Raw genomic sequence first — 20,133 nt, 5'->3', positions numbered from 1 at the left:
TATATTGCTCTTTTGCTCCTCTAAAAATAAAAGGCAACACAAAACTGATACCTGACAATATTTTTACATTGTGTAGTTCACAAACTAATATCTATAGTATTTATAGGGATGAGCTGTTAGGTTTTATTCTTTTAATGGAAAAGAGCCATAGTGTTCCCTTTGACATTATAACTTTGAGTACATTCCCAAAAACTTTGAAAGCTTAGTTTGACCTCTCTTACTTTAAAAATAAATAAGAAAGTAAATTCAGACAGTTTTTAACAATGGATTTTTTTTTTTTAGTTAGAACATGCAGTACCAATTAGGAATGTTGGTGTGTGTGTTTTTTAATCCTCCCTAAAATACTTGATTATTGGGTAAATTCTTCCACATCTAAAATCTTAAAGTATTCTGTAACCTGTGATTGCAAAATTATGAGGGAGTTTTTCATGTATACCACATCCTCTGACAAAAATATTTCCAAAAAAATGTATAATTTCTTCAGACCTCTCTAAGAAAGGTCTTTTCCCACTATTGAACTTCTGCTTAATCTAGAATCTTCTAATAAAAGTTTATGCTTTGAAAAGTTAACTGAAACCCTGGTGATGAATTTGTGTCGTGCTCATATTAAAGATTAATTTTACTGATGGGTTGGCCTCTGACAAAGTTGAGTGTTTATTCTATAGAGTCCTAAATAGAAATCACTACACGTTGGCATTAATAAGCAAGTCTGACTGAAACAAAACTATAGTAATGAATTCAAAATGGTATTTTTTTTAGACATTTTGAGTTAATTCTGCTGACATTTTGAGTCAGTTGAGCTCCTGGCATTTTATTTCTTGACTATTCATTACTGTTCAAATTTGACCATAATGCTTCCCCCCAGAAGTTACATATTTGGTGCTATGCATAGACCTGTGGCCTTAATATAAACCTCCCTTGGTTTAAGGCTCCTCTTCTCCTTGGAGTTATATCATTTTTTTAAAAACCTGTTTCTGCCATCACAGTTTCAGATGAGAGTGAACTCCCCACAAGTACCACTCTGAAGGCCTCTGAGAAGTCTACAATGGAACAGTTGGTGGAAAAAGCCTGTTTCAGAGACTATCAGCGTTTAGGTTTGGGAACCATAAGTGGCAGCTCTTCTCGCTCAAAACCAGAGTATTTTCGAATCACAGCCTCCAACAGGATGTATTCACTCTGCCGGAGGTAAGTGTGTCCCTGGGCTCCAAAAAGAGACCTTTCTTTTCTTCCATTTGAGTCTTGAATGGGCTAATTGCATCATAGCCCAGAGAGAGAGAAATGTGTGATAAAGGGACACTTTATGAAGCATGAGCAAGCACCTCATTGGCATTCTTGGAAGTGCAGTTACATCACTGAGCAGTGCCTATATCAGATTAGAAAGTAACGTAACAGTAGCTCATGAATTGCCCTTATTTGTCTTTTCCCATTTGCCTCTCTTCTAGCATGTCAGAAGATGACCTGAAGTAAGAATAGGAGTTGCCCAGGCAGATAGGAAAGATGAAAGTCTGCTATTGACCAGGGGTCTACAAACTTTTTCTTCAAAAGACCAGATATACATATTTTCAGTTTTGCAAGCTGTATGTTCTCTGATTGCAACTTCTCAGCTGCCACAAAAGCAGTGTGGACAGTGAGTGAGTGAATGGGCAGAGCCAGTTTTGGCCCACAGGCTGTAATTTGCTGACCCAAGAGTAGACAGGGCTTTCTCATGCTGTCTAATTAGAATATCTTCAAGGGATATTACTTAAAGAATGTAAATAAGCACATTTTCTTTTTTTCTATTCTTACCTCTTGCTGTTTGTATATCTGTTAAGCCCTATGCCATGGTTTATATTTTTAAAACTATATTTCCACCATCCACAAATTCAATCATTCTCAAGTTCTTGGCATCTATAAATTCCTGGTTTGATTAAATAGAATAATTCTGTGAAAGCACTTTGTAAATTGTAAGCCTTATACATATTTTAGAAAGTTGTCTTAATATTACTATTAGTTGCAACCCCACTGTTCTTGAAGAACTATAAATATCTCATTATATATTTTTATTTTTTAATATCTTTTTATTGATTTCAGAGAGAAGGAGAGAGAGAGATAGAAACATCAAGGATGAGAACGCATCATCAATCGGCTGTCTCCTCTATGCCCCCTACCTGGGATCGAGCCCACAACCCAGGCACATGCCCTGACCAGAAATCAAACCAGCAACCTCTTGGTTCATGGTTTGACGCTCAACCATTGAGCCACACTGGCTGGGCTATATATATCTCATTTTAAATGATAATTTAAGTTTACAAATACTACCAATGTGAAACTTGAAAAACAAGTTGAGAATATAGTTTGCAATTTGGGCCAAATAGAAACAATTGCATTAAGTGCTGGAAGGTTGTGATTCTGTTGAGTATGCAGTAATTTTCCTGGGTACTTTATCCTTCTAACTAAATTCTCTTTGTAGATTAGTGTAAGTGATAGCATCAGGGTGTGGTGTCCTGCTGTTGGGGTAGCTTGCTATCAAACTAGTGCCTGCCAGTGAGAAAACAGCCCTCATTTATCATTTCAGTCTGTCAGAATGAAATAAAATTTTAATAGACCATTTGTTAGAACACTTGTTATAAAGCATTTATGGTGATATAAAACAATATATAAACCTCATGTTATATATTGGAAGAAAATGGAATGATAAACAAATAATCCCAAAGAAGGCAAGAAAGGAGAGAAAAGAAAAAATAGAACAGATGGAACAAATAGTAAGGTGGTAAATTTAAATTCAAATATATTTGTAATTATATTACTTTTAAATTGACTAAATGCTCCAATTAAAAGTAAAAGATGCTCTAGCTGTTTTGGCTCAGTGATAGAGCGTCGGCCTGCAAACTGAAAGGTCCTGGGAGTACCTTTGCTGGGCTTCAGGCTCAACAATATTTGCCTCAGCACTAGTGGGTATCCAGCTGTCACTCAAGCCCAGGCCTGGGAGCAGGGAAGTTTAGACCTGTGTGTAGTGGAGCTTGGTATGTGGTGCGCATGTCCCATGGAAGGAGGGGACAGTCCACAACGGGTGAGCAGGGAAGGGGTGCACTGGTTCTTTCCCAGTTAGAAACGGCCCCAAAGCCATTAAGCAATACTCCCTTATCTAATACACAAAATCAGTGTGTCTAGAAACAGGGTTATGGGGGAGGGGAAGGGGGACGAGGACAGATGTTAAAGTGGAGTTAGAAATAGGGGCCCTGATAATGGAACTGCTTTTCCAGTCTTCATGGATGATTATGTCCACAGCCAGATTTCTCTTCATCAGTTTATGGGTTAGAGAGCATAGCCTGCAACTTCAGAGTGCTCCCAAGGTACCTCCTATTCAAGTATGGAAAGTTAATCTGGCTTTCACTGAAGTCATTGAAGGTTATGATTTACACCACCAAAAACCGGATTTCCTCTCCTTCCTCTCAGCACTGGTTTATATCAAGATAAGGGATTAGAAGTTCTGGAAATAAATAGTTGTAGTGGTTGCACAATATTGTAAATGTACTTAATGTCAACGATTCATACACTTACAATGGTTAACATGTTAAATGTTAGGTATATTTTAACACAATAAAAAAAGAAAGATACAGAATTAGAGGTTGGGATGTTATTAATAAGAAATCTCTTTAGTGTAATTTCTATATACATAAAAGCCTAAACGACCTTTATGACAGAACTACCGGAACGACTGGTCGACCAGTCGGCATGACACACACTGACCACCAGGAGGCAGACGCCCAATGCAAGAGCTGCCCCCTGGTCGTTAGTGTGCTCCCACAGCCAACCTCCCATGACTGGCCAACCTCCCTGGTCCCTCCCCCCATCCAGCAGGCCCTGGCTGGCAGGCCCCGGCCAGCCCAGCCCCAACCGGGACTGGGTGAGATGCCCAATAGGCCCTGATCGCCTGCCAGGCCTAGGGACTCTACCCATGCACAAATTTCATACACCAGGCCTCTAGTTTCTAAATAAACTAAGAAAAGAAATGACTCAGAAACCTGCCTCTCTTCTTACACTTACTAACCTATAAAAGCAGGGTACTCTTGTCTGTGTATTTTCCCAGCATCACATTTTGTAATTATATGAGCTAGTCTTCTTAAAACATTATTAACCTGTAGTGTTGATAAAATATTTAAACTTGTTTTGACATTTGAACATACTGTTCTCATACCAAAAAATCACTTGGTTTTATTTTTAATCCTTTCACCATATCAGGCAGTCTAATATTAGTGTACTCTATTCTCTCATCATTTCAGCCGTCTAATGAGGTGACAGTTTGACTTGTCATTCTCATAAAGTTGATATTGATATATTAATCTTTATTTCAAGTTGATGAAAAGTCATGTATAAGGCAAAGAAGATAATCAGTTTAGCGGGAGTCTTTTAAATACTTCTACATAACACTTTTCTTTTTTAAGCTAAGGTTATTCAGCAAAAGTCTGCCGTATCAATGAAAGGAGCTTATTTCCAAAAAAGAAAGAAAGAAACTACAGATTAGTGGATGAGATAGCTGTTTCCGCCATGGAGGCCTTTTCTGCTTAACCCCTGAAGAACTGAGTTGAAACTGAGTTCCATGTTTGAAATATGTCTTACCCTCAACCAGTGTTTCTGAATCTTAGAAAATGACTATGGAATTATGATATTCATATTCTCATATTCTCTCTCTCTCTCCTCTTCCCTTCCTCCCTCCCCATTTCATTTCCCTTCTCTTCCCCCCACCCTCCACCCTCACCCACCCAAACCATTCTCTTTCTCCCTCCTTGTCCCTGAAGCTACCCTGGTCTTTTAGTTGTACCTCAAGCTGTGCAGGACAGTAGTTTACCAAGAGTAGCCCGCTGCTACCGACACAATCGCCTGCCTGTCGTATGTTGGAAGAACTCAAGAAGCGGTACTCTGCTCCTCCGAGCTGGAGGATTCCATGGGAAGGGAGTAGTTGGTCTTTTCAAATCTCAGAACTCTCCTCAGGCAGGTAAGCATCTTCACAGCACAATTTTGATCCCTTCACTTCAGAGTATACCTAAAAATAAAAGGAGTAAAATCTGGGAATGCCAACTGTTCCCTGTCACCATGCCTCTCACACATAGACTTTCTCAGTGTGCTAAGTACAACATGAACAACTTAAACAAGATCTATACTTGACATGTGGGGCTCCACCTGGAATTTGAGGTCTTGATATGCCTATCTATATTTGGTTCTTAATAGAAATTAACATAATAAAGTCTTTGGTTCTAGGCTACTTTCATTTCAGCAGACAAGAATATCCACAGCTGGGAACTAGATTATGCTATTCTCTTTTTTTCTTCTGGGAAGTATTCAAATGTACTTAGCAGCTTCAGAGGCAAGTAGGGATCCTGGCCCATGTGGTATGAGATACCCTATCTCAATCCCACAAGTCACACACACACACGAAAAAACAAGTCAGCAAACCAGTGACCAAAATGCTGCTTAGGAGTTCTCAAGAAAAGGGGTTTTTAGGAAGCTAGAAGATGGCCAACTTAAGAAAACAGAAGTAATAAGTTCTACTGTCTCTCTTTATGGGGATATTTCTGAGCACCAAATCTGAGGCCTTGAAGGCAGTCAGGAGCTATTGTTGCTGACCTTTCTCATAATTTCCAGCTTATAATAGTCTAGAGCAGGGGTAGGCAAACTTTTTGACTCGAGGGCCACAATGGGTTCTTAAACTGGACCGGAGGGCCAGAACAAAAGCATGGATGGAGTGTTTGTGTGAACTAATATAAATTCAAAGTAAACATCATTACATAAAAGGGCCGGTTCCGGCCCGCGGGCCGTAGTTTGCCCACAGCTGGTCTAGAGGCTTGGTGCACAAAATTCGGGCCTAAGCTGGCAGTCAGGCATCCCTCTCACAGTCCGGTACCCCTCGCTCCTTACTGCCCACCTGCTCGCTGCTTCTTAGTGCTCCGTGGAGACAGGAGAGGCTCCCACCACCGCTGCTGCGCTCATCAGCTGTGAGCCTGGCTTCTGGCTGAGCGGTGCTCCCCCTGTGGGAGCGCACTGACCACCAGGGGACAGCTCCTACATTGAGCATCTGCCCCCTGGTGGTCAGTGCGCATTCAGTCAATTTGCATGTTAGGGTTTTATTATGTAGGATGCTCAATAAAATTAAACAATGGGCCACTCAGATCCAATTTAGGGGAGGCAGCATTTTTTCCTTTTCCAAGATGAGGTAAGTCAGGTTTTGTGGTTCAGCTGGTAAAACTGTGTGCTTTTTTATTTCTCTCTTTATTCTCATCTGTTTCCCTCCTGATAGTTGAAAGTTGGCCAGTGTGTCTTTGACCATTCAGTTGACTGAGGGCAACACACAAACAACATTATATTATTATTATTTTATTAATTCTACCTGGCTTGAAGTCTCAACATTGGTATATTTGAAGGCAGTTGGCTTTTAATTGTTTCCATCCTGGTGGGTAAAATAGAACACAGTATATGTAGATTAAATAAAATGAGCGAATCATTTCAGGAGCATTGATGAGCATATTACTGAGCTTTTAAATGGGAGAAACTGAAAGTATTTCATTCCACTAGTTTCTGATTTTTTAAATCTAATACAGTGGGGTCTTGACTTACGAGTTTAATTTGTTCCGTGACGGAGCTCGTAACTCAGATTACTCGTATGTCAAATCAAAAAGTGAACGAGTGAGACATGTGATGCTGGGCTGATGTTGTGGCGTTCACTGTGACGTTCGCTGCGCCAACTAGCGGTGGGGTATCTGAAGCTGGCTCGTAACCCGAATTTTAGCTCGCAACTCAAAGCAAAAAATCAGCCGAGAGACGGCTCGTATCTTGAAAAACTCGTTAGTCGGGACACTCATAAGTCAAGGCCCCACTGTATTAAGTTACTAAATTTTTTATTTTTGAGGTTACACATTTGCTCATATTTTAATTTCTTTGAATTCAGGATGCATCTTAAAATGGAAGTGATCAGAAAGAGTTGTGTCCTAGTTTAAATGACAGTTTTATTCTGAGCACATAAAATAATGGTGCATTTTATAATAAAATATAATAATTGCATCTCAAAATTGATAAAATTCTAATTATTTCCGTTCAGGTTGTAAGAGAAGTTGCTAATATCTATTGTCCTTCTAGTGAGGCCTCTCTGCTGCTCTGTAAAGCGTCTGAGCCAAGTTCAGTGGTTTCTGTTTCACTCCACACACCCCAGGCCCAGACTCCCTCCCCTTAAAATTGCTCTCACAGTTGTTTCCATCTGTGCCTACTTTTTGCCCATCTTGTAGGACAGGAATCTCGCAGTAGCTGCTGCTGTCTTCTCCCCAACTTCCTCCACTCTTCCACAAACAACCCTGCAAGTTCAGGTTCCCTTAAGCCCATGCAGCGAAGTTGGAATAAAGCTACTGGTGTTGGGAAATTCTAACCTGCCCGTTCCCGGATACCAGGGGATCCCCTCCACCCTCTGCTTCCAAACAGCATGGACAGGGTGGTTGGGGGACCATCACGGAGATGTTGTCTTGCGTGAATCTTCGTTTTGAGTTGCTTGGATAATGAGAAACCGCACCTGCTCTTGGCAAGACGGGGCTGTGTGGTTTTCCAGATCTAAGCTCTTTCTGGGAGGAGGAGGCAATCAAGAAATGGGTGTGGTGAAACCAATGTAAGAGGATTAGGCTTCTGATAGTTTGGAGCTTTAAGTGGGGCTGGTTTCTGCATTTGGGTGTGGTAGCTTGAAGACTAAAAAGAAAAAATACATATGTGCCTTTTTTATTAACATAGACACAAGTTGTTTTATTCTGTATCTTTTTCTTTAATAGCCCCTACCTCCTCCTTAGAATCTTCCAACAGCATAGAACAAGAAAAGTACCTGCAAGCCATCCTGAGTGCAGTTTCTGTCCATCAGAAACTCCGTGGCAACAACACCCTCACGGTCAGGCCGGCACTTGCTCTGCCTCCAGGTAAGATTTGATCATTCTTTTCTTCTTGACAGCTCTGAAATGTCGGATTCATTCCGAGGATTAGTCCCTTACTTATTTGCACTGTTTGTTCAATATGACCCCTTAACGTTTTATCTAGTGGAGCTGTAACTTTAGCTCCTTTTACTTAGAACTCAGAGCACCATTGTTAATGTCTAGTGAATAGTAACCACATTTAGAGATTCAATTATTTCCTTTTTAAAAGAGTAATGAGAGAGGGTGTGGAGAACATAAATAAAGTCATGTGGGGTTTTTTTCCCCTAGAATCTATTTTACATAGACTTTAAAATGTTATTACAAAGTTAAGTATATAAAGTGAACATCTCTTTATTAAATGTACGTTTATTAAAATCAACATGTTTAAAATTCCTGAAATTTCTGCAGCCTTTTATGATTTGCAATACAGTTTGTTTTCACTAGATTTGGATGAAGCCATTAAGACTTGTACTAATATTTTGTTTCAGTTATCATGTGATGGAACCCCAAAGGGTTCATGTAGAGGTAACCCTAATGTGTTAGACACAGGAGCATGTGACTTGAAAAGTTGGTCTCCTTGGCTTAATCAGCTATTTGAATTAGCTCAACATAAGCAGAAAGTGGCTTTTCTTGTAAAGTAACACCATGCATGCCTTGCTTCATTTATCATTAAATTCTCTGATTGCACTTGCCAAACCTAACTCCCTGTAATCTTGCAAATGTATGTATCTCTGAGGAAATAGTAACAGTGCCCTGTTATCTCTGTTGAAGCTCTGGGTACTTAAAAAGTACAATGTTTGGCAGCAATTAGACATGCTACACATGAAGATAACTTTTTGTCATTTGAGTAATGTTAACCCGAACGACATGGTTTTTGTTCTTCTTTTTGGCTGACTTTAGGGACTGAAAGGAGAACTTCGAGAATGTCCACTGTGCTTAAGCAGGTAGTGCCAGGACATTTGGATGTAAACCCATCCAATAGCTTTGCTCGAGGAGGTTAGTAAGACTGATTTTATAACTGAGCACTGATACAATCTTAAAAGCAAAAAAAATTTTTTTAGATAGTGATTCTTTAAATCAACTAATTATGGTTCAAATTGTTTTTAATTACCCTTTTCTCAATGAATGATCAAATTTATTTCTAGCAATTACCCTTTTCTCAATGAATGATCAAACTTATTTCTAGTACTGGGACAAGAGGTATAATAATTGCTGAAATCTTACCTATTGATGAGTCTGGAGGCATTGGGAGTTGAGGGGAGCATGTCTAAATGGTGGTCAGCCCTGGGAAGACTCCACGATGCTTCAGGTTTGCAGGGTAGAAAGACTGACCACAGAAGCATAACCAGCTTGGGAGAAGTGATCTGAGTCCCAAGGGCTGTGCCTCCAATGCCTGTGATTTTTACTCCTGTTCTCTGAAATGTTAGTGTGAGGAATACGGGAGAATGATATTCAGGTTACCTTGTTTTTCTCTGGGCTATAGCTGCTGGCATGAGGAAGAAGAGAAAGGCTGAGCATTGGCTTGTTTAGCTCCAAAGGGTGGTCTACTTTGTTCTCTGGAGGTTTAGGTTAGATGATTTTACTTTTCAGAGGCATTTCCAGACCAGGTATCTTGATTGTAAGTAGGTGCTACTTCACAGTGGAATTAGTAGAATCTTAGACTCTTCCTCTCACTCCCGTGCAATGCTGAGTCATTGAAAACATACCAAGTATGTGATCGTGGTTCTGCTTGAACATCATCAGTAACGGGAAACTCATTCTTCCCAAAAGTAGTCCTTTGCATTTGTAAAAAACTGTTAAAAATTCCTTCTCATATTGATCTAAAAAACTACCACCATGTAACTTTTACATAATGACCCTCACTCTTCCCTCTAAGGTTAGAAAATTTTAAATCAGATCTCCCACACTATAGCCCTTCAGATTTAAAACTGTTCTCATCTTTTATCTACTTCTAAATACCCCCAATTCAGATGGTTCCAGTCCAGTTCACTATCTTTTTCATCCTGTGGATTCTCCACAGAATTGAACTCATGGAGCCTAAGATTACATTAGGGACAGCCCCATCACTAGGCTGATCCATATGAAGATTAGTATTATTTGAAATCTATTTGTCTGCTTCACATGAACTATAGTTCTTAAAATATACTAGTCTTGAGGGTTCGTTTTTGAACCTAAATATACTGTGTACTAAACCTACAAAATTTCATCTTTTTTGATAATGGACTATTGTTTTAGACATTTGGATCTTAATTCTGTTCACTACTGTATTAGATATTTTTCCAAGCCTCTTGTCATTAGTTCTCATGTGATTTGTGATTTGTTGTTTAAAAAAATGTTGAACAATCAGAGATGAGGACAGAAGTCTTCAGCAACATAATATAGAGGCCTCTCTGAAGAAAGGGATTGATCACTCATCTATACTGGTTATGAGTCCTCCTACTAAAACTCACCTGGCCCATATTTCTAAATCTCTGCCCATCTTTTTAATCCAGTATTTTCCAGTCTTTCAAACTGATAACTGCAGCACTAAAGAGTTTATGGTTAATTTAACATGACTCATTGTAGGAATTAGTGCTTTTTCTAAATAATCTGAAATAGTTCATTAATAATCTATTCCAGAATTTGGTTCGGAATCAACATCAAGGCTCTAGTTTATAAAATTCACTTGTTTCCTTTTGAAAACCAAGATTACTGTGCACATCTCCTGGCAGCCATAGTGGTGCTTTGGATACTTTTTTCTTTTTTAACCTCATCAGCACATTCTGCTATTGTAGGATGTCCTAAGAGCTTTCAACCTTCTTCAGTCAACTTCCTAATTAGGCCTCACGGTCATTGTGTTAGTTTGCTAGCGCTACTATAAAACAGGGCCACAAACTGTGTGACTTCGTTATTGCTTCACAGTCCTGGCGGCTAGACATCCAGAATCACAATGTCAGGCTGGTGCCCTCTGAGGCTGTGAGGAATGATCTGTGCCAGGCCTTTCCCCAGCTCCCGCTGTTTGCTGGCCATCTCTCCCTTGGCCTGTAGAAGCACCACCCAGATCTCTGCCGTCATCTTCACGTCATAGTCTCCCTGCGTGTCTGTCTCCAAATGTCCTCTTTCTAGAGAGACACCCATCATACTGAATTAGGGGCCCACCACATTCCTGTCTGGTCTCCTCTTAACTAATTACATCTGCAGTGAGGTCATATTTCCAAATGAGGTCGAGTTCTGAAGTAGTGGGGTTAGGACTACAACATACGAATTTGGAAGAGACACAGATGAACCCATAGAGTCTTATATAGCTTTTTTCTAAATTTTAAAATTACTATTGTTTTAAAGTTTAAGATACAGACCTCATTCTCTCATTTCTTTCTTGGTAAAATTGAACTAAAAGTACAGTGCCTTTCTCCTAAAGTTCCTGGTATTTCTGTTGCCAAGCTCTCCTGTCGAATTTGGTTCAAGGTTGCTATTCCTCTTACTATTTTAAAATTCACTATCTGAAAGTTTATATTGTCAGCAAGGCTTGTCAGCAGTTTTTCCATTCAACAGAGTTCCGTTTCCAGCACATGTCTGTTAGCTGGAGCCCCATGCCTGGCTCTTGTGTTTTGTTTTTGTAAACTTCATCAGGAACACATTATCTGTTCCCCAACTGGACCAAGTGACCTGCAATATACATTTTAGCTACAAAATTGTCTCTCCCCCTATGTTGGTACCTAAGGCTCATGGATATTCATCAGTCTGTTTCAACTGCATTATCTCCTTTATTTTTTTTTATATTGGCCTCAGATTCTGGCTGTTTTATACCAAGGGATCCCCACTAGTGGTTACATTCTCATTATGAGTCCCTTCTTTGTTCTTCTCAAGAGTACCTGAAAGGCTGTATTTACCTTTTAGAGTTAAAATCTCCTATTGAATTTGTTTCTGATTCATTCTATGTATTCTAGGCCCTAATTATTATTTTGACAGCCTTCCTAAATAATTTTACTCCCAACGCCTCCCAGATTTCCAGGATCCCATTGATTCATTGGAAGATGAGATACTTTCAACATCTTTGATCCCTAGATCTGCTTCTTCTGTGTCTTCTGATAGTGTCCTTCCTCCTCACAGAGAGTAGCAGGAATAGACTGGGGCAAGCAAGTTTGGGAAGTCCCAGAAGATTCCTTATTATGAACATGGCAGGCAGACACACACTCAGGGCAAGACTAGGCGTAGACACCTGCATGCCCTGCACATGGTTCATTTCCTTGGACCTCCCTCAGGGACAGAGTCTCTTCCGTCTCCTGGAGAGAGCGGTACCCTGCTCCAGGAGTTTCTCATTTACCTTGCGTGGGAAGGGCCTCCTATCTGTAAAATCATCCTCAAACCTTCTCCTTTCTTCTCTCCTGTGTATTTTCACTGTGTGATGTGTTGTTGTTGTTTTCATTCCTTTCACTGTCATAGACTCTTAGTTCCTGGTTTCCTTTTTTTTTTTTTAAATATATTTTATTGATTTTTTTACAGAGAGGAAGGGAGAGAGACAGAGAGCTAGAAACATCGATCAGCTGCCTCCTGCACATCTCCCACTGGGGATGTGCCCGCAACCCAGGCACATGCCCTTGACCAGAATCGAACCTGGCACCCTTCAGTCCGCAGGCCGACGCTCTATCCACTGAGCCAAACCGGTTTCGGCTCCTGGTTTCCTTCTTATGTTATTTCCACTGTGTGCCTTTCTGCTCTGCACAGATGAGATTGACCTCCACTGTCTCCTTCACCTTTTTTTCTGTCAGTAATCACTTTGCATTCAGTGTGCACACTGATGATCTATCTGGTAAGGCAGGGGAAGCAGCCTTCTTTACACAAGAATCATTAAGAAAAATGAGAATGTGACTAGATCACATTGCTTTTCATTTGTAATTAAAATAGCTTTTGAGCACCATGGAGGAAAAATGCATAAACTCACAACTTGGACAAGTTACTTTGTTGAGTAGAAAAATGCCGTGAGAAAATTGTGACTGCCTCTTAAATACAAAAATACAATAGTTAAGTATATTGAGAAGTAGCCACATGGAGGCAGCTTTTTGTTTTTAATCCTCGTGCAAGGATATGCTTATTGATTTTTAGAGAGAGAGGAAAAGAGAGAGAAAGACAGAGAGAAACATCACTGAGAGAGAGAAACATCCATCGGTTGCCTTGTACGTGTCCTGACCGAGGATCACACCTACGACCCTTTGGTGTACGGGACAATGCTCCAACCAACTGAGCTACCAGGCCAGGAGCTGGAGGCTGTTTTTAATTGTTCATTCTTTACATTTCCATAACCCTACAAGTTCCTCTACAAATGTTATTCTATCCTTGAAATAACCTGCAGAATATACACTGAGTGGCCAGATTATTATGACCGGCCAGATTATTATGACCACCCCATCAGTACTTCATTGACACTTCCAAAAATACTGAATATTGAAAACTTCCTAAGCAAATACTTTCAAGGTATTATTATTATTATTATTATTATTATTATTATTATTTGCATAACTAATTCACTTCATTAATTATACTGATGGGGTGGTCATAATGATCTGGCCAGTCATAAAAATCTGGCCACTCAGTGTATATTTTAAGAGGCTCTGAGATAGGAAGTGTCAAGGTCACTTAGCAAATAGCATAACTGGGACCAGGCTTGGTTCAGGCCATTTCAGTGCAGCGTTCACTGACTAGCTTATCTCTCATACATTAATAAGTACAGGACCTCATCCCCACATGCAACCCAACCATCTCTTTTCCTTCTCTTCTTTGTTTTGTCTACACAGAATAGAGAGACCAACCCTAGTGCTTAGGAAACACTCATGCTCTGAACAACAATCCATTCCCATGAGGGATGAACTACATCACTTTTTCCCTGAAGCTATCCCTTAGCCAGACCCTGAGGCCAGGCTCACAGCGTTGCCTAGGTGACAAGACACAAGGAGTCTAGTTCAGTTACATTCAAACTGCAGCCCTACCAATTAGTGTATGATATTGAGCAATTTAGGAAACCTCTTAATTCTCTTATTTTTTTCATCTGTAAAATGGAGATGATAAATAGTATCTTGCTTTAGAGTATTTATAAGGAATAAATGAAATAATTTATGTAAAGCACTTAACCTAGTAACTGGCTCATAATAAGAGCTCAATAAATGTTAGTTCTATTATCATTGTTGTGGTTATTATCATTATTGTTGCCTAATACTCCACTGGCATGGGAGAAAAGCCTACATTTGCATTTCAGTTGCCCTAAGCCAGATACTGATGCAAAAGCTCAGTATCTTCCAGTAGCTTTCAAACATTTTTTATCATGACTCACAGTAAGAAATACATTTTCTACTTATGTATGTACTAGAGGCCCGATGCACGAAATTCATGCAAGAGTAGGCCTTCCTCCCCCCAGCTGCCAGCACCGGCTTCCCTCTGGCACCCAGGACCCAGACTTCCATTGCAGCCCCAGCTTCGTCCAGAAGGATGTCAGGTCTAATTAGCATATTATGCTTTTATTATTATAGATATGCATATTCACTTTATATCACAGTTCAGGGCTGAGTCACAGTGCAAAATGTATGTATTCCAAAACAGAAGTTTCATGAAACAGTGTTCATCTATACCACATGCAGTGCACATAGTATTTTCAGTTTTAATCTATTTCACTTTTTAAATATATATACTAAAGTGATTTCACAGACCATTAAGGAGGATGCTGCAGTTTGGAAAAAAATACAGCTGCCGGCTGGTGTTACAAGTATTTCCCACGCAGGAGTCACTCAGGAAGCTGAGTAGACCTCACCACCAGTGCAGTAGCATCACCCTTTGGTCACCACTGCCAGGTGGGATTACAGTTCTCAGAGCCTCTGCTGGCCCCGTATTGCAGGCCATTTTCTCATTGCTGATTTTTCTGCTACGTGATAAATACTTGGCAGTTTTTCATTAATGAGCCTCTATCTGGGGAAAGTGCTTAATTTTTTTATTTATTTAACACCGCCTTTTTATTCTTTCAAAGCAAATAATTGAGTTGAAGATATAGAAGACCACAGCAGTTCACAGTGTATCAGTTTTCAAAAGAAAATAATCAGATGTTACATATACATATGGATATGAGAATAAATGTGGTTAGGTCCCTGCCCTTTGGAGCACACAATCCAGTAGGATCAAATGTTCACGTAACTCCAATGAAGTGTGATCAGAGTTTCAATAGAGCTCTCCACAGCTCTGGGCTAATAGTCTGGAACGGTTTTCAGAAAAGTTCTCGTTTCTGGAGCTTAAGGCATAAAGAGTTTGTCAGGTGGAAAAAAGGGAGAAATCATTCCAGGTCGAGGCACTAGCATAAGAAAGCGTGGTAAGTTTAGGGAACAGTATTTCAGAATCAGGAACCAGCAACTCAAACTTCATTGTAAGCCTTTAGGTCCCATGCTCAGTAGGAAAGCTCAAACCTCCACAGAAAGGAGAGGCCGCCAGCACATGGGAGACCTGGTGTCCAGCCTGTGTCCCGGTCTCCATTCTGTCTCGCAGCAGCATTCCCCTCTGTGCAGTCAGCCTGCACCTCTGCAGCCTCAGCTCTCTCACCTCCGTTAGCCACTGAAGCCATCAGTGCCTTTCCTTTCCTTCTAAAGGAACAAGGCAGCAATGAAAATTACTTCTAATGATTTTTTTATTAAGTGATGTCATACTTTATGCAGTGTCGCAATGTATAGCTTAACAATACTGCTGTGAACGTTTTCAATCCTGAATGAATGCTGAAGCATTTTCCTTACTTGATTTGAGCAGTTCCTTTGCTCAGGATACACTGTAACTTACTGTTCACTATTTTTGTTATTATCAGGTAAAAATTTGCCATAGTTGCAAAGTACTTTTTGTCGAAAAAAACACAAACCCACAATATTACTCAAATTACAAAAGTATTATCTCTAATACTGCCTATCATTTTGGTGTAAGTAGGGATTTCAGAAGAAGTCATTACCTCAGTCATCACAAGCTATATTCTTAGTGGCATTAGGTATTGTCACAGGATCATGATTTTTTGCTACTTATAACTATTTGTTTATGGAAAATAACTGTAATTTCCAGATGAAAAAAGAAGATAGTGTGGCAATGCTTAGTGCTTTGTTGCAAAAACATGCTCTTAGTTATTCCAAATGGTTGCTAGAGCTTCATTCCTGATGTGGTGGCCTTGCTCAAAGAGCAAATGTGTTGTACAGTACGTAGCACTTCCCGTCAATCAGCCTCCGCAAACACTAGGGCCAATGTAGTCACTAAATTCCTTGACTTTATTATTGTCACCCAATGACAGTCTTCAAAAGCTGGTTCCATTTGGTATAATTGTCCGTGCCACTCGCTGCTGTGCGTTCATTTCACTGCGCTCACGTTTATAAACAGGTGCTGGCATTTCATTTAGCAGGTGCTCAGTTCATCGTTTCTGTGTGACTGTGCAGCTTTTTATTTGTTAATCAAATCTTCTCTTTTTATTATATTTGCATCTTTTCTTCTATGTTAACTTGATTTTAAAAATTAAATAACCTACTCTTCTCTTACTCGATTTGCTCTGATGTTTGCTGCTCTGTGCATTTTATCCTCCTTCTGCCTTTATCCTCACCTCCTAGTGCATGGGCACAGAGATACATGTTTTACTCAGTCAAATCCCAAATCTTCAACTAAGGGAAGAGTCCATAACCAAGGTACTGTATTATCGGTCATGATGTGTCATTCTTTTTAACCACCTTCATATGAAAACGTGTGTTACCAGTGATGTTTATCACATTTGTCTGTCAAATTATCTTTTACTCTCACCCCCATTCTGAATTTCCTCTGTGATTTCATTTACAAAAGCTTGCCAGAATATCTAAGACAAGTTTAGGGGTTACATAGAAAGATTCATCTACGTTAAGCAGAAATCACCTATAAAACCTTTTCTTAGGAACTGGTCTCCTGACCCTATAATCGCTCATAAAGAGAGGAGCCAGTGTGACATAATCACAGTGACTTCTGGGCAAGAAACGAGGCTTGATTTAACATTTGGCAAAGAGGAAAGCCTCTCAAAGAGCCTTTCCAAACCGGGAGAGGAAGCCCACCCAGGGGAAGCAGCTGCGGTATCTTATACCGCGACACATCCCCCAGGTGAACCTCACAGTTTATAGGACTTATAAGGGGCTACGTTGTAAAGGTGCTGCATTGCCAGTCACATGTCAGACTTAGCGTGTGCTTTGGGGTTTGGATATTTAATATCCAACAGTCTAGTTGCATACAGGAATCCTTGATTTTTCTAATGAATGTAACTAAGGTCACTTATGAGACTCCTCTAGCAGCTCAGCTTGACCTTTCCCTTAGAAGACATCTGCCTCTGACTATAAATTTTACATAAAGCCTCCTAAGATTCAGTGCAATGTACATTACTAAGTGTACTGGGGGGAAAGAGTGTAATATAATCTTTACTGACTTTAAATTGCATCATTTTGGCATGATGCACACATATTCCAAATCCAGCCTGAGATTTTAGTGGGTTTAGTAAAGTTCTAATGTCATTCTTAATCTAGATTTCTTGTTGAATTGATTGACTGAAGCGGACGCATGTTCTTATTTCATGAAGCCCAGAGAAATGGAGTCACATTCTCCTGCCCAGGCTTCCTCGTTGCCCCGCCTGCATTTTTGTTGCCCAGTGCCAGTGCGCTCTTCCTATTTATGATCCCAGTGTTTACTCATAAACACTAACTTTACATCAAAATACAGTCATGGGATTGACGTGGCTGACTGCTTAGTCCTTCCACGCTTAATCTTGATGCTGTATTGAATAGTGCTTATACATCGTAAACGTAAATGACAAATGACCAGTATGATCCATGATTACCTAGAATCTAGGTCCTAGATTAATTACCTTGCTGTTACCTCTAAAACAATACCTACAGAGCATGCGTCTTTTTCCCAGCTCAGTGGCATTCCCACATCAGATTACCTCACTCGATTATTTTGGCTTTTGTAAAGGTGTATGGGCAAGTCTTCGCTCTAGCACTCGCCTGATCAGTTCTCCAACGTCCTTCATTGATGTTGGCGCCCGGCTGGCAGGCAAGGATCACTCGGCCTCCTATAGTAACAGCGCCTATCTGCAAAACCAGCTCTTGAAACGCCAACCAGCCCTTTATATATTTGGTGAAAAGTCACAACTAAGGGTAAGATTTCTTTTTCTCACTTAGAAACTTTATAGATATTTGGAGGCAGTGTTAACTTATCTCATAAATCAGCTTTCCTAGGATTTTTTTTTTTACAGCATGGGTTCTTAACCTGGAGTTAATAATATTAAAAACACTTAGCTCATTATATATGTATGTATGTCTACATGTACCTTGATAGAGAAGTATGTACACTTTTACATGTTTATTAGCTATGAAAAGAAGTATTTTTCATAATCATAACTAGATCAGCATAAACATCAGGAATATTAGGAATGTATACCCACAAAAAAGAAATAATAAGGCTTACTCAGGCTGTTTTTCCACTATCTTAGTTCAGCTTCCACAGGAATCTGTGTCTACGGCAAGTCAGAAGGTTTTGCTATTGAAAACCTATTGACAAAGAAAGCTGCCAGGAGGTAGAAGAGTGGGAAGAAGACGGTGGTACTCGCTGCACTGGAGCGAGGGAAGGCCAGGCTGTGTTCTCGAAGTTGCCTTTTTTGAAGCTTCACAGGCTGTATAGGCAGAGGCACGTGTCCTGAGATATGTCAGAACATTCAAACTATTAGATGCTAAGCCCCTTTATTTTTTGAAATATATTTTTATTGATTTCAGAAAGGAAGGGAGGGGGGAGAGAGATAGAAACATCAATAATGAGAGAGAATCATCGATCGGCTGCCTCTTGCTCACCCTACACTGGGAATCAAGCCCGCAACCCAGGCATGTGCCCTGCCTGGGAATCAAACCGTGACCTCCTGGTTCATAGGTTGATGCTCAACCACTGAGCCACGCCAGCTGGGCTCCCCTTTATTTTTTTAATTATTATGCTAAAGAGCTTCACTATGCTCAGGTCCTATAAATTATAAAGATAGTCTCTATCTCCAAAAGCAGATAATGTTTTTGCAATTTACCCAGCACAAAATAAAGTCCATTGCTGTTGACAGGTGTGGGGAAAATAGAAGTATTTGTTAATTCAGAAAATCCCCCAAAGTTTAGTCTAGCTGGCACCTCAGTTGGCACGGGACAGTGCAGACAGACCTTTGGTTGAACTGTGGACGGAGCTGTGGGCAGGATCCCACATGCTGGGTCCTCAAGATGCCAGTGGCTGAGTCATCCCTTCGGGGGCAAGCTCTTCCCCCATTGCCGAGGCTGCTGCAGCCACTTAGTCACCAGCCTTTAGGGTAGGAGTCATGAAACTGCTGGGTAATGCTCCATGTTTAAATATGCACACGTGTCTTCTGACACAGCAGATACTTTCTCTCCAGAAAATAGTTGGAACACCTTTCAACAGCAACCCAGGGTTGCAGCCAGCACAGCCTGCTTGGCACTAGTGCCTCCCAGAGTACACACCCTGCACTTGAGCACACCACGTACTCATGATGGCAGTCACTCCCCCAGGTTGTCTCTTGAATGCTCATCTCTGCCATATCCTTTGTGCATCAGTCCTCAGGTTTGCTGTGTGGCTGTGCACATATGACTAAGAAAAACCGGCCACTGGGGACCCTATTTCCCTTCCTCCTTCACTTCTTTCTGTCTTTCTTTTTTCTTTCTGATCTTTTTTTTATCAATAAAGAATTACGTTTTAAAAACATAATCTCGCCCTCCTTGCACAGCAGTTATTGGGATTTTTGTACGTCCCATTCAGGTTTTGCTTGTTGTAATGTAATTGTGCCTATGGAGCACTGTCCATACCTGTCCGACCTGAGCCACGTTCAGGCCAGCGCCGTGCTCTCTAACTGCAGCTCCACTCCTTGCCTCCCAACAAAGGAAACACCGAGGAAAGCGAGTGAGAGTGGCTTCCTCTGGGTAATCTTGAATTGGTCGTATTTCCTGATTCACAGACTTTAATACTTTATACTTGCTAATAAGTTCCTATGACTTAACAGTGTCTCAACACTATGGCTGATAACTCCAGGTCTATGAGACAGGCATGCCTAGCTCCTTTGTAGTTGGGAATGGAAGGGAAAGTAGTGTTCCTGAAAAGTAAACTATCTGTTATCTGTTATAACTTTTAAAAAATAACTGATAGAAAAGAACCCATGCGTACAGCCAAGTTCTGTATTCTA

The 20,133-nt window shown here is 40.4% G+C and overlaps 1 protein-coding gene across 9 annotated transcripts in view; it reads left to right on the top strand.

Moving 5' to 3' along the window:
• The window catches only part of SBF2 (SET binding factor 2), a 357,871-nt gene that overhangs the window by 299,580 nt on the left and 38,158 nt on the right, over positions 1 to 20,133 (top strand). For 5 of the 9 annotated variants that reach the window (XM_036325356.1, XM_036325355.1, XM_036325357.1 and 2 more), the window contains 5 exons: positions 987 to 1,185; positions 4,779 to 4,975; positions 7,785 to 7,925; positions 8,820 to 8,915; positions 17,883 to 18,067. In XM_036325356.1, coding sequence (XP_036181249.1) covers positions 987 to 1,185; positions 4,779 to 4,975; positions 7,785 to 7,925; positions 8,820 to 8,915; positions 17,883 to 18,067 — 818 coding nt within the window. The remainder of the gene's footprint in view (positions 1 to 986; positions 1,186 to 4,778; positions 4,976 to 7,784; positions 7,926 to 8,819; positions 8,916 to 17,882; positions 18,068 to 20,133) is intronic. The other 4 variants (XM_036325358.1, XM_036325353.1, XM_036325352.1 and 1 more) reach the window with 3 other exon arrangements.

Source organism: Myotis myotis, unplaced genomic scaffold, assembly GCF_014108235.1.
Source record: "Myotis myotis isolate mMyoMyo1 unplaced genomic scaffold, mMyoMyo1.p scaffold_m19_p_10, whole genome shotgun sequence".
Lineage (NCBI taxonomy): Eukaryota > Metazoa > Chordata > Mammalia > Chiroptera > Vespertilionidae > Myotis > Myotis myotis.
The sequence above is the reverse complement of the archived record's forward strand: the minus strand, read 5'-3'. Positions and strand labels throughout refer to the sequence as shown.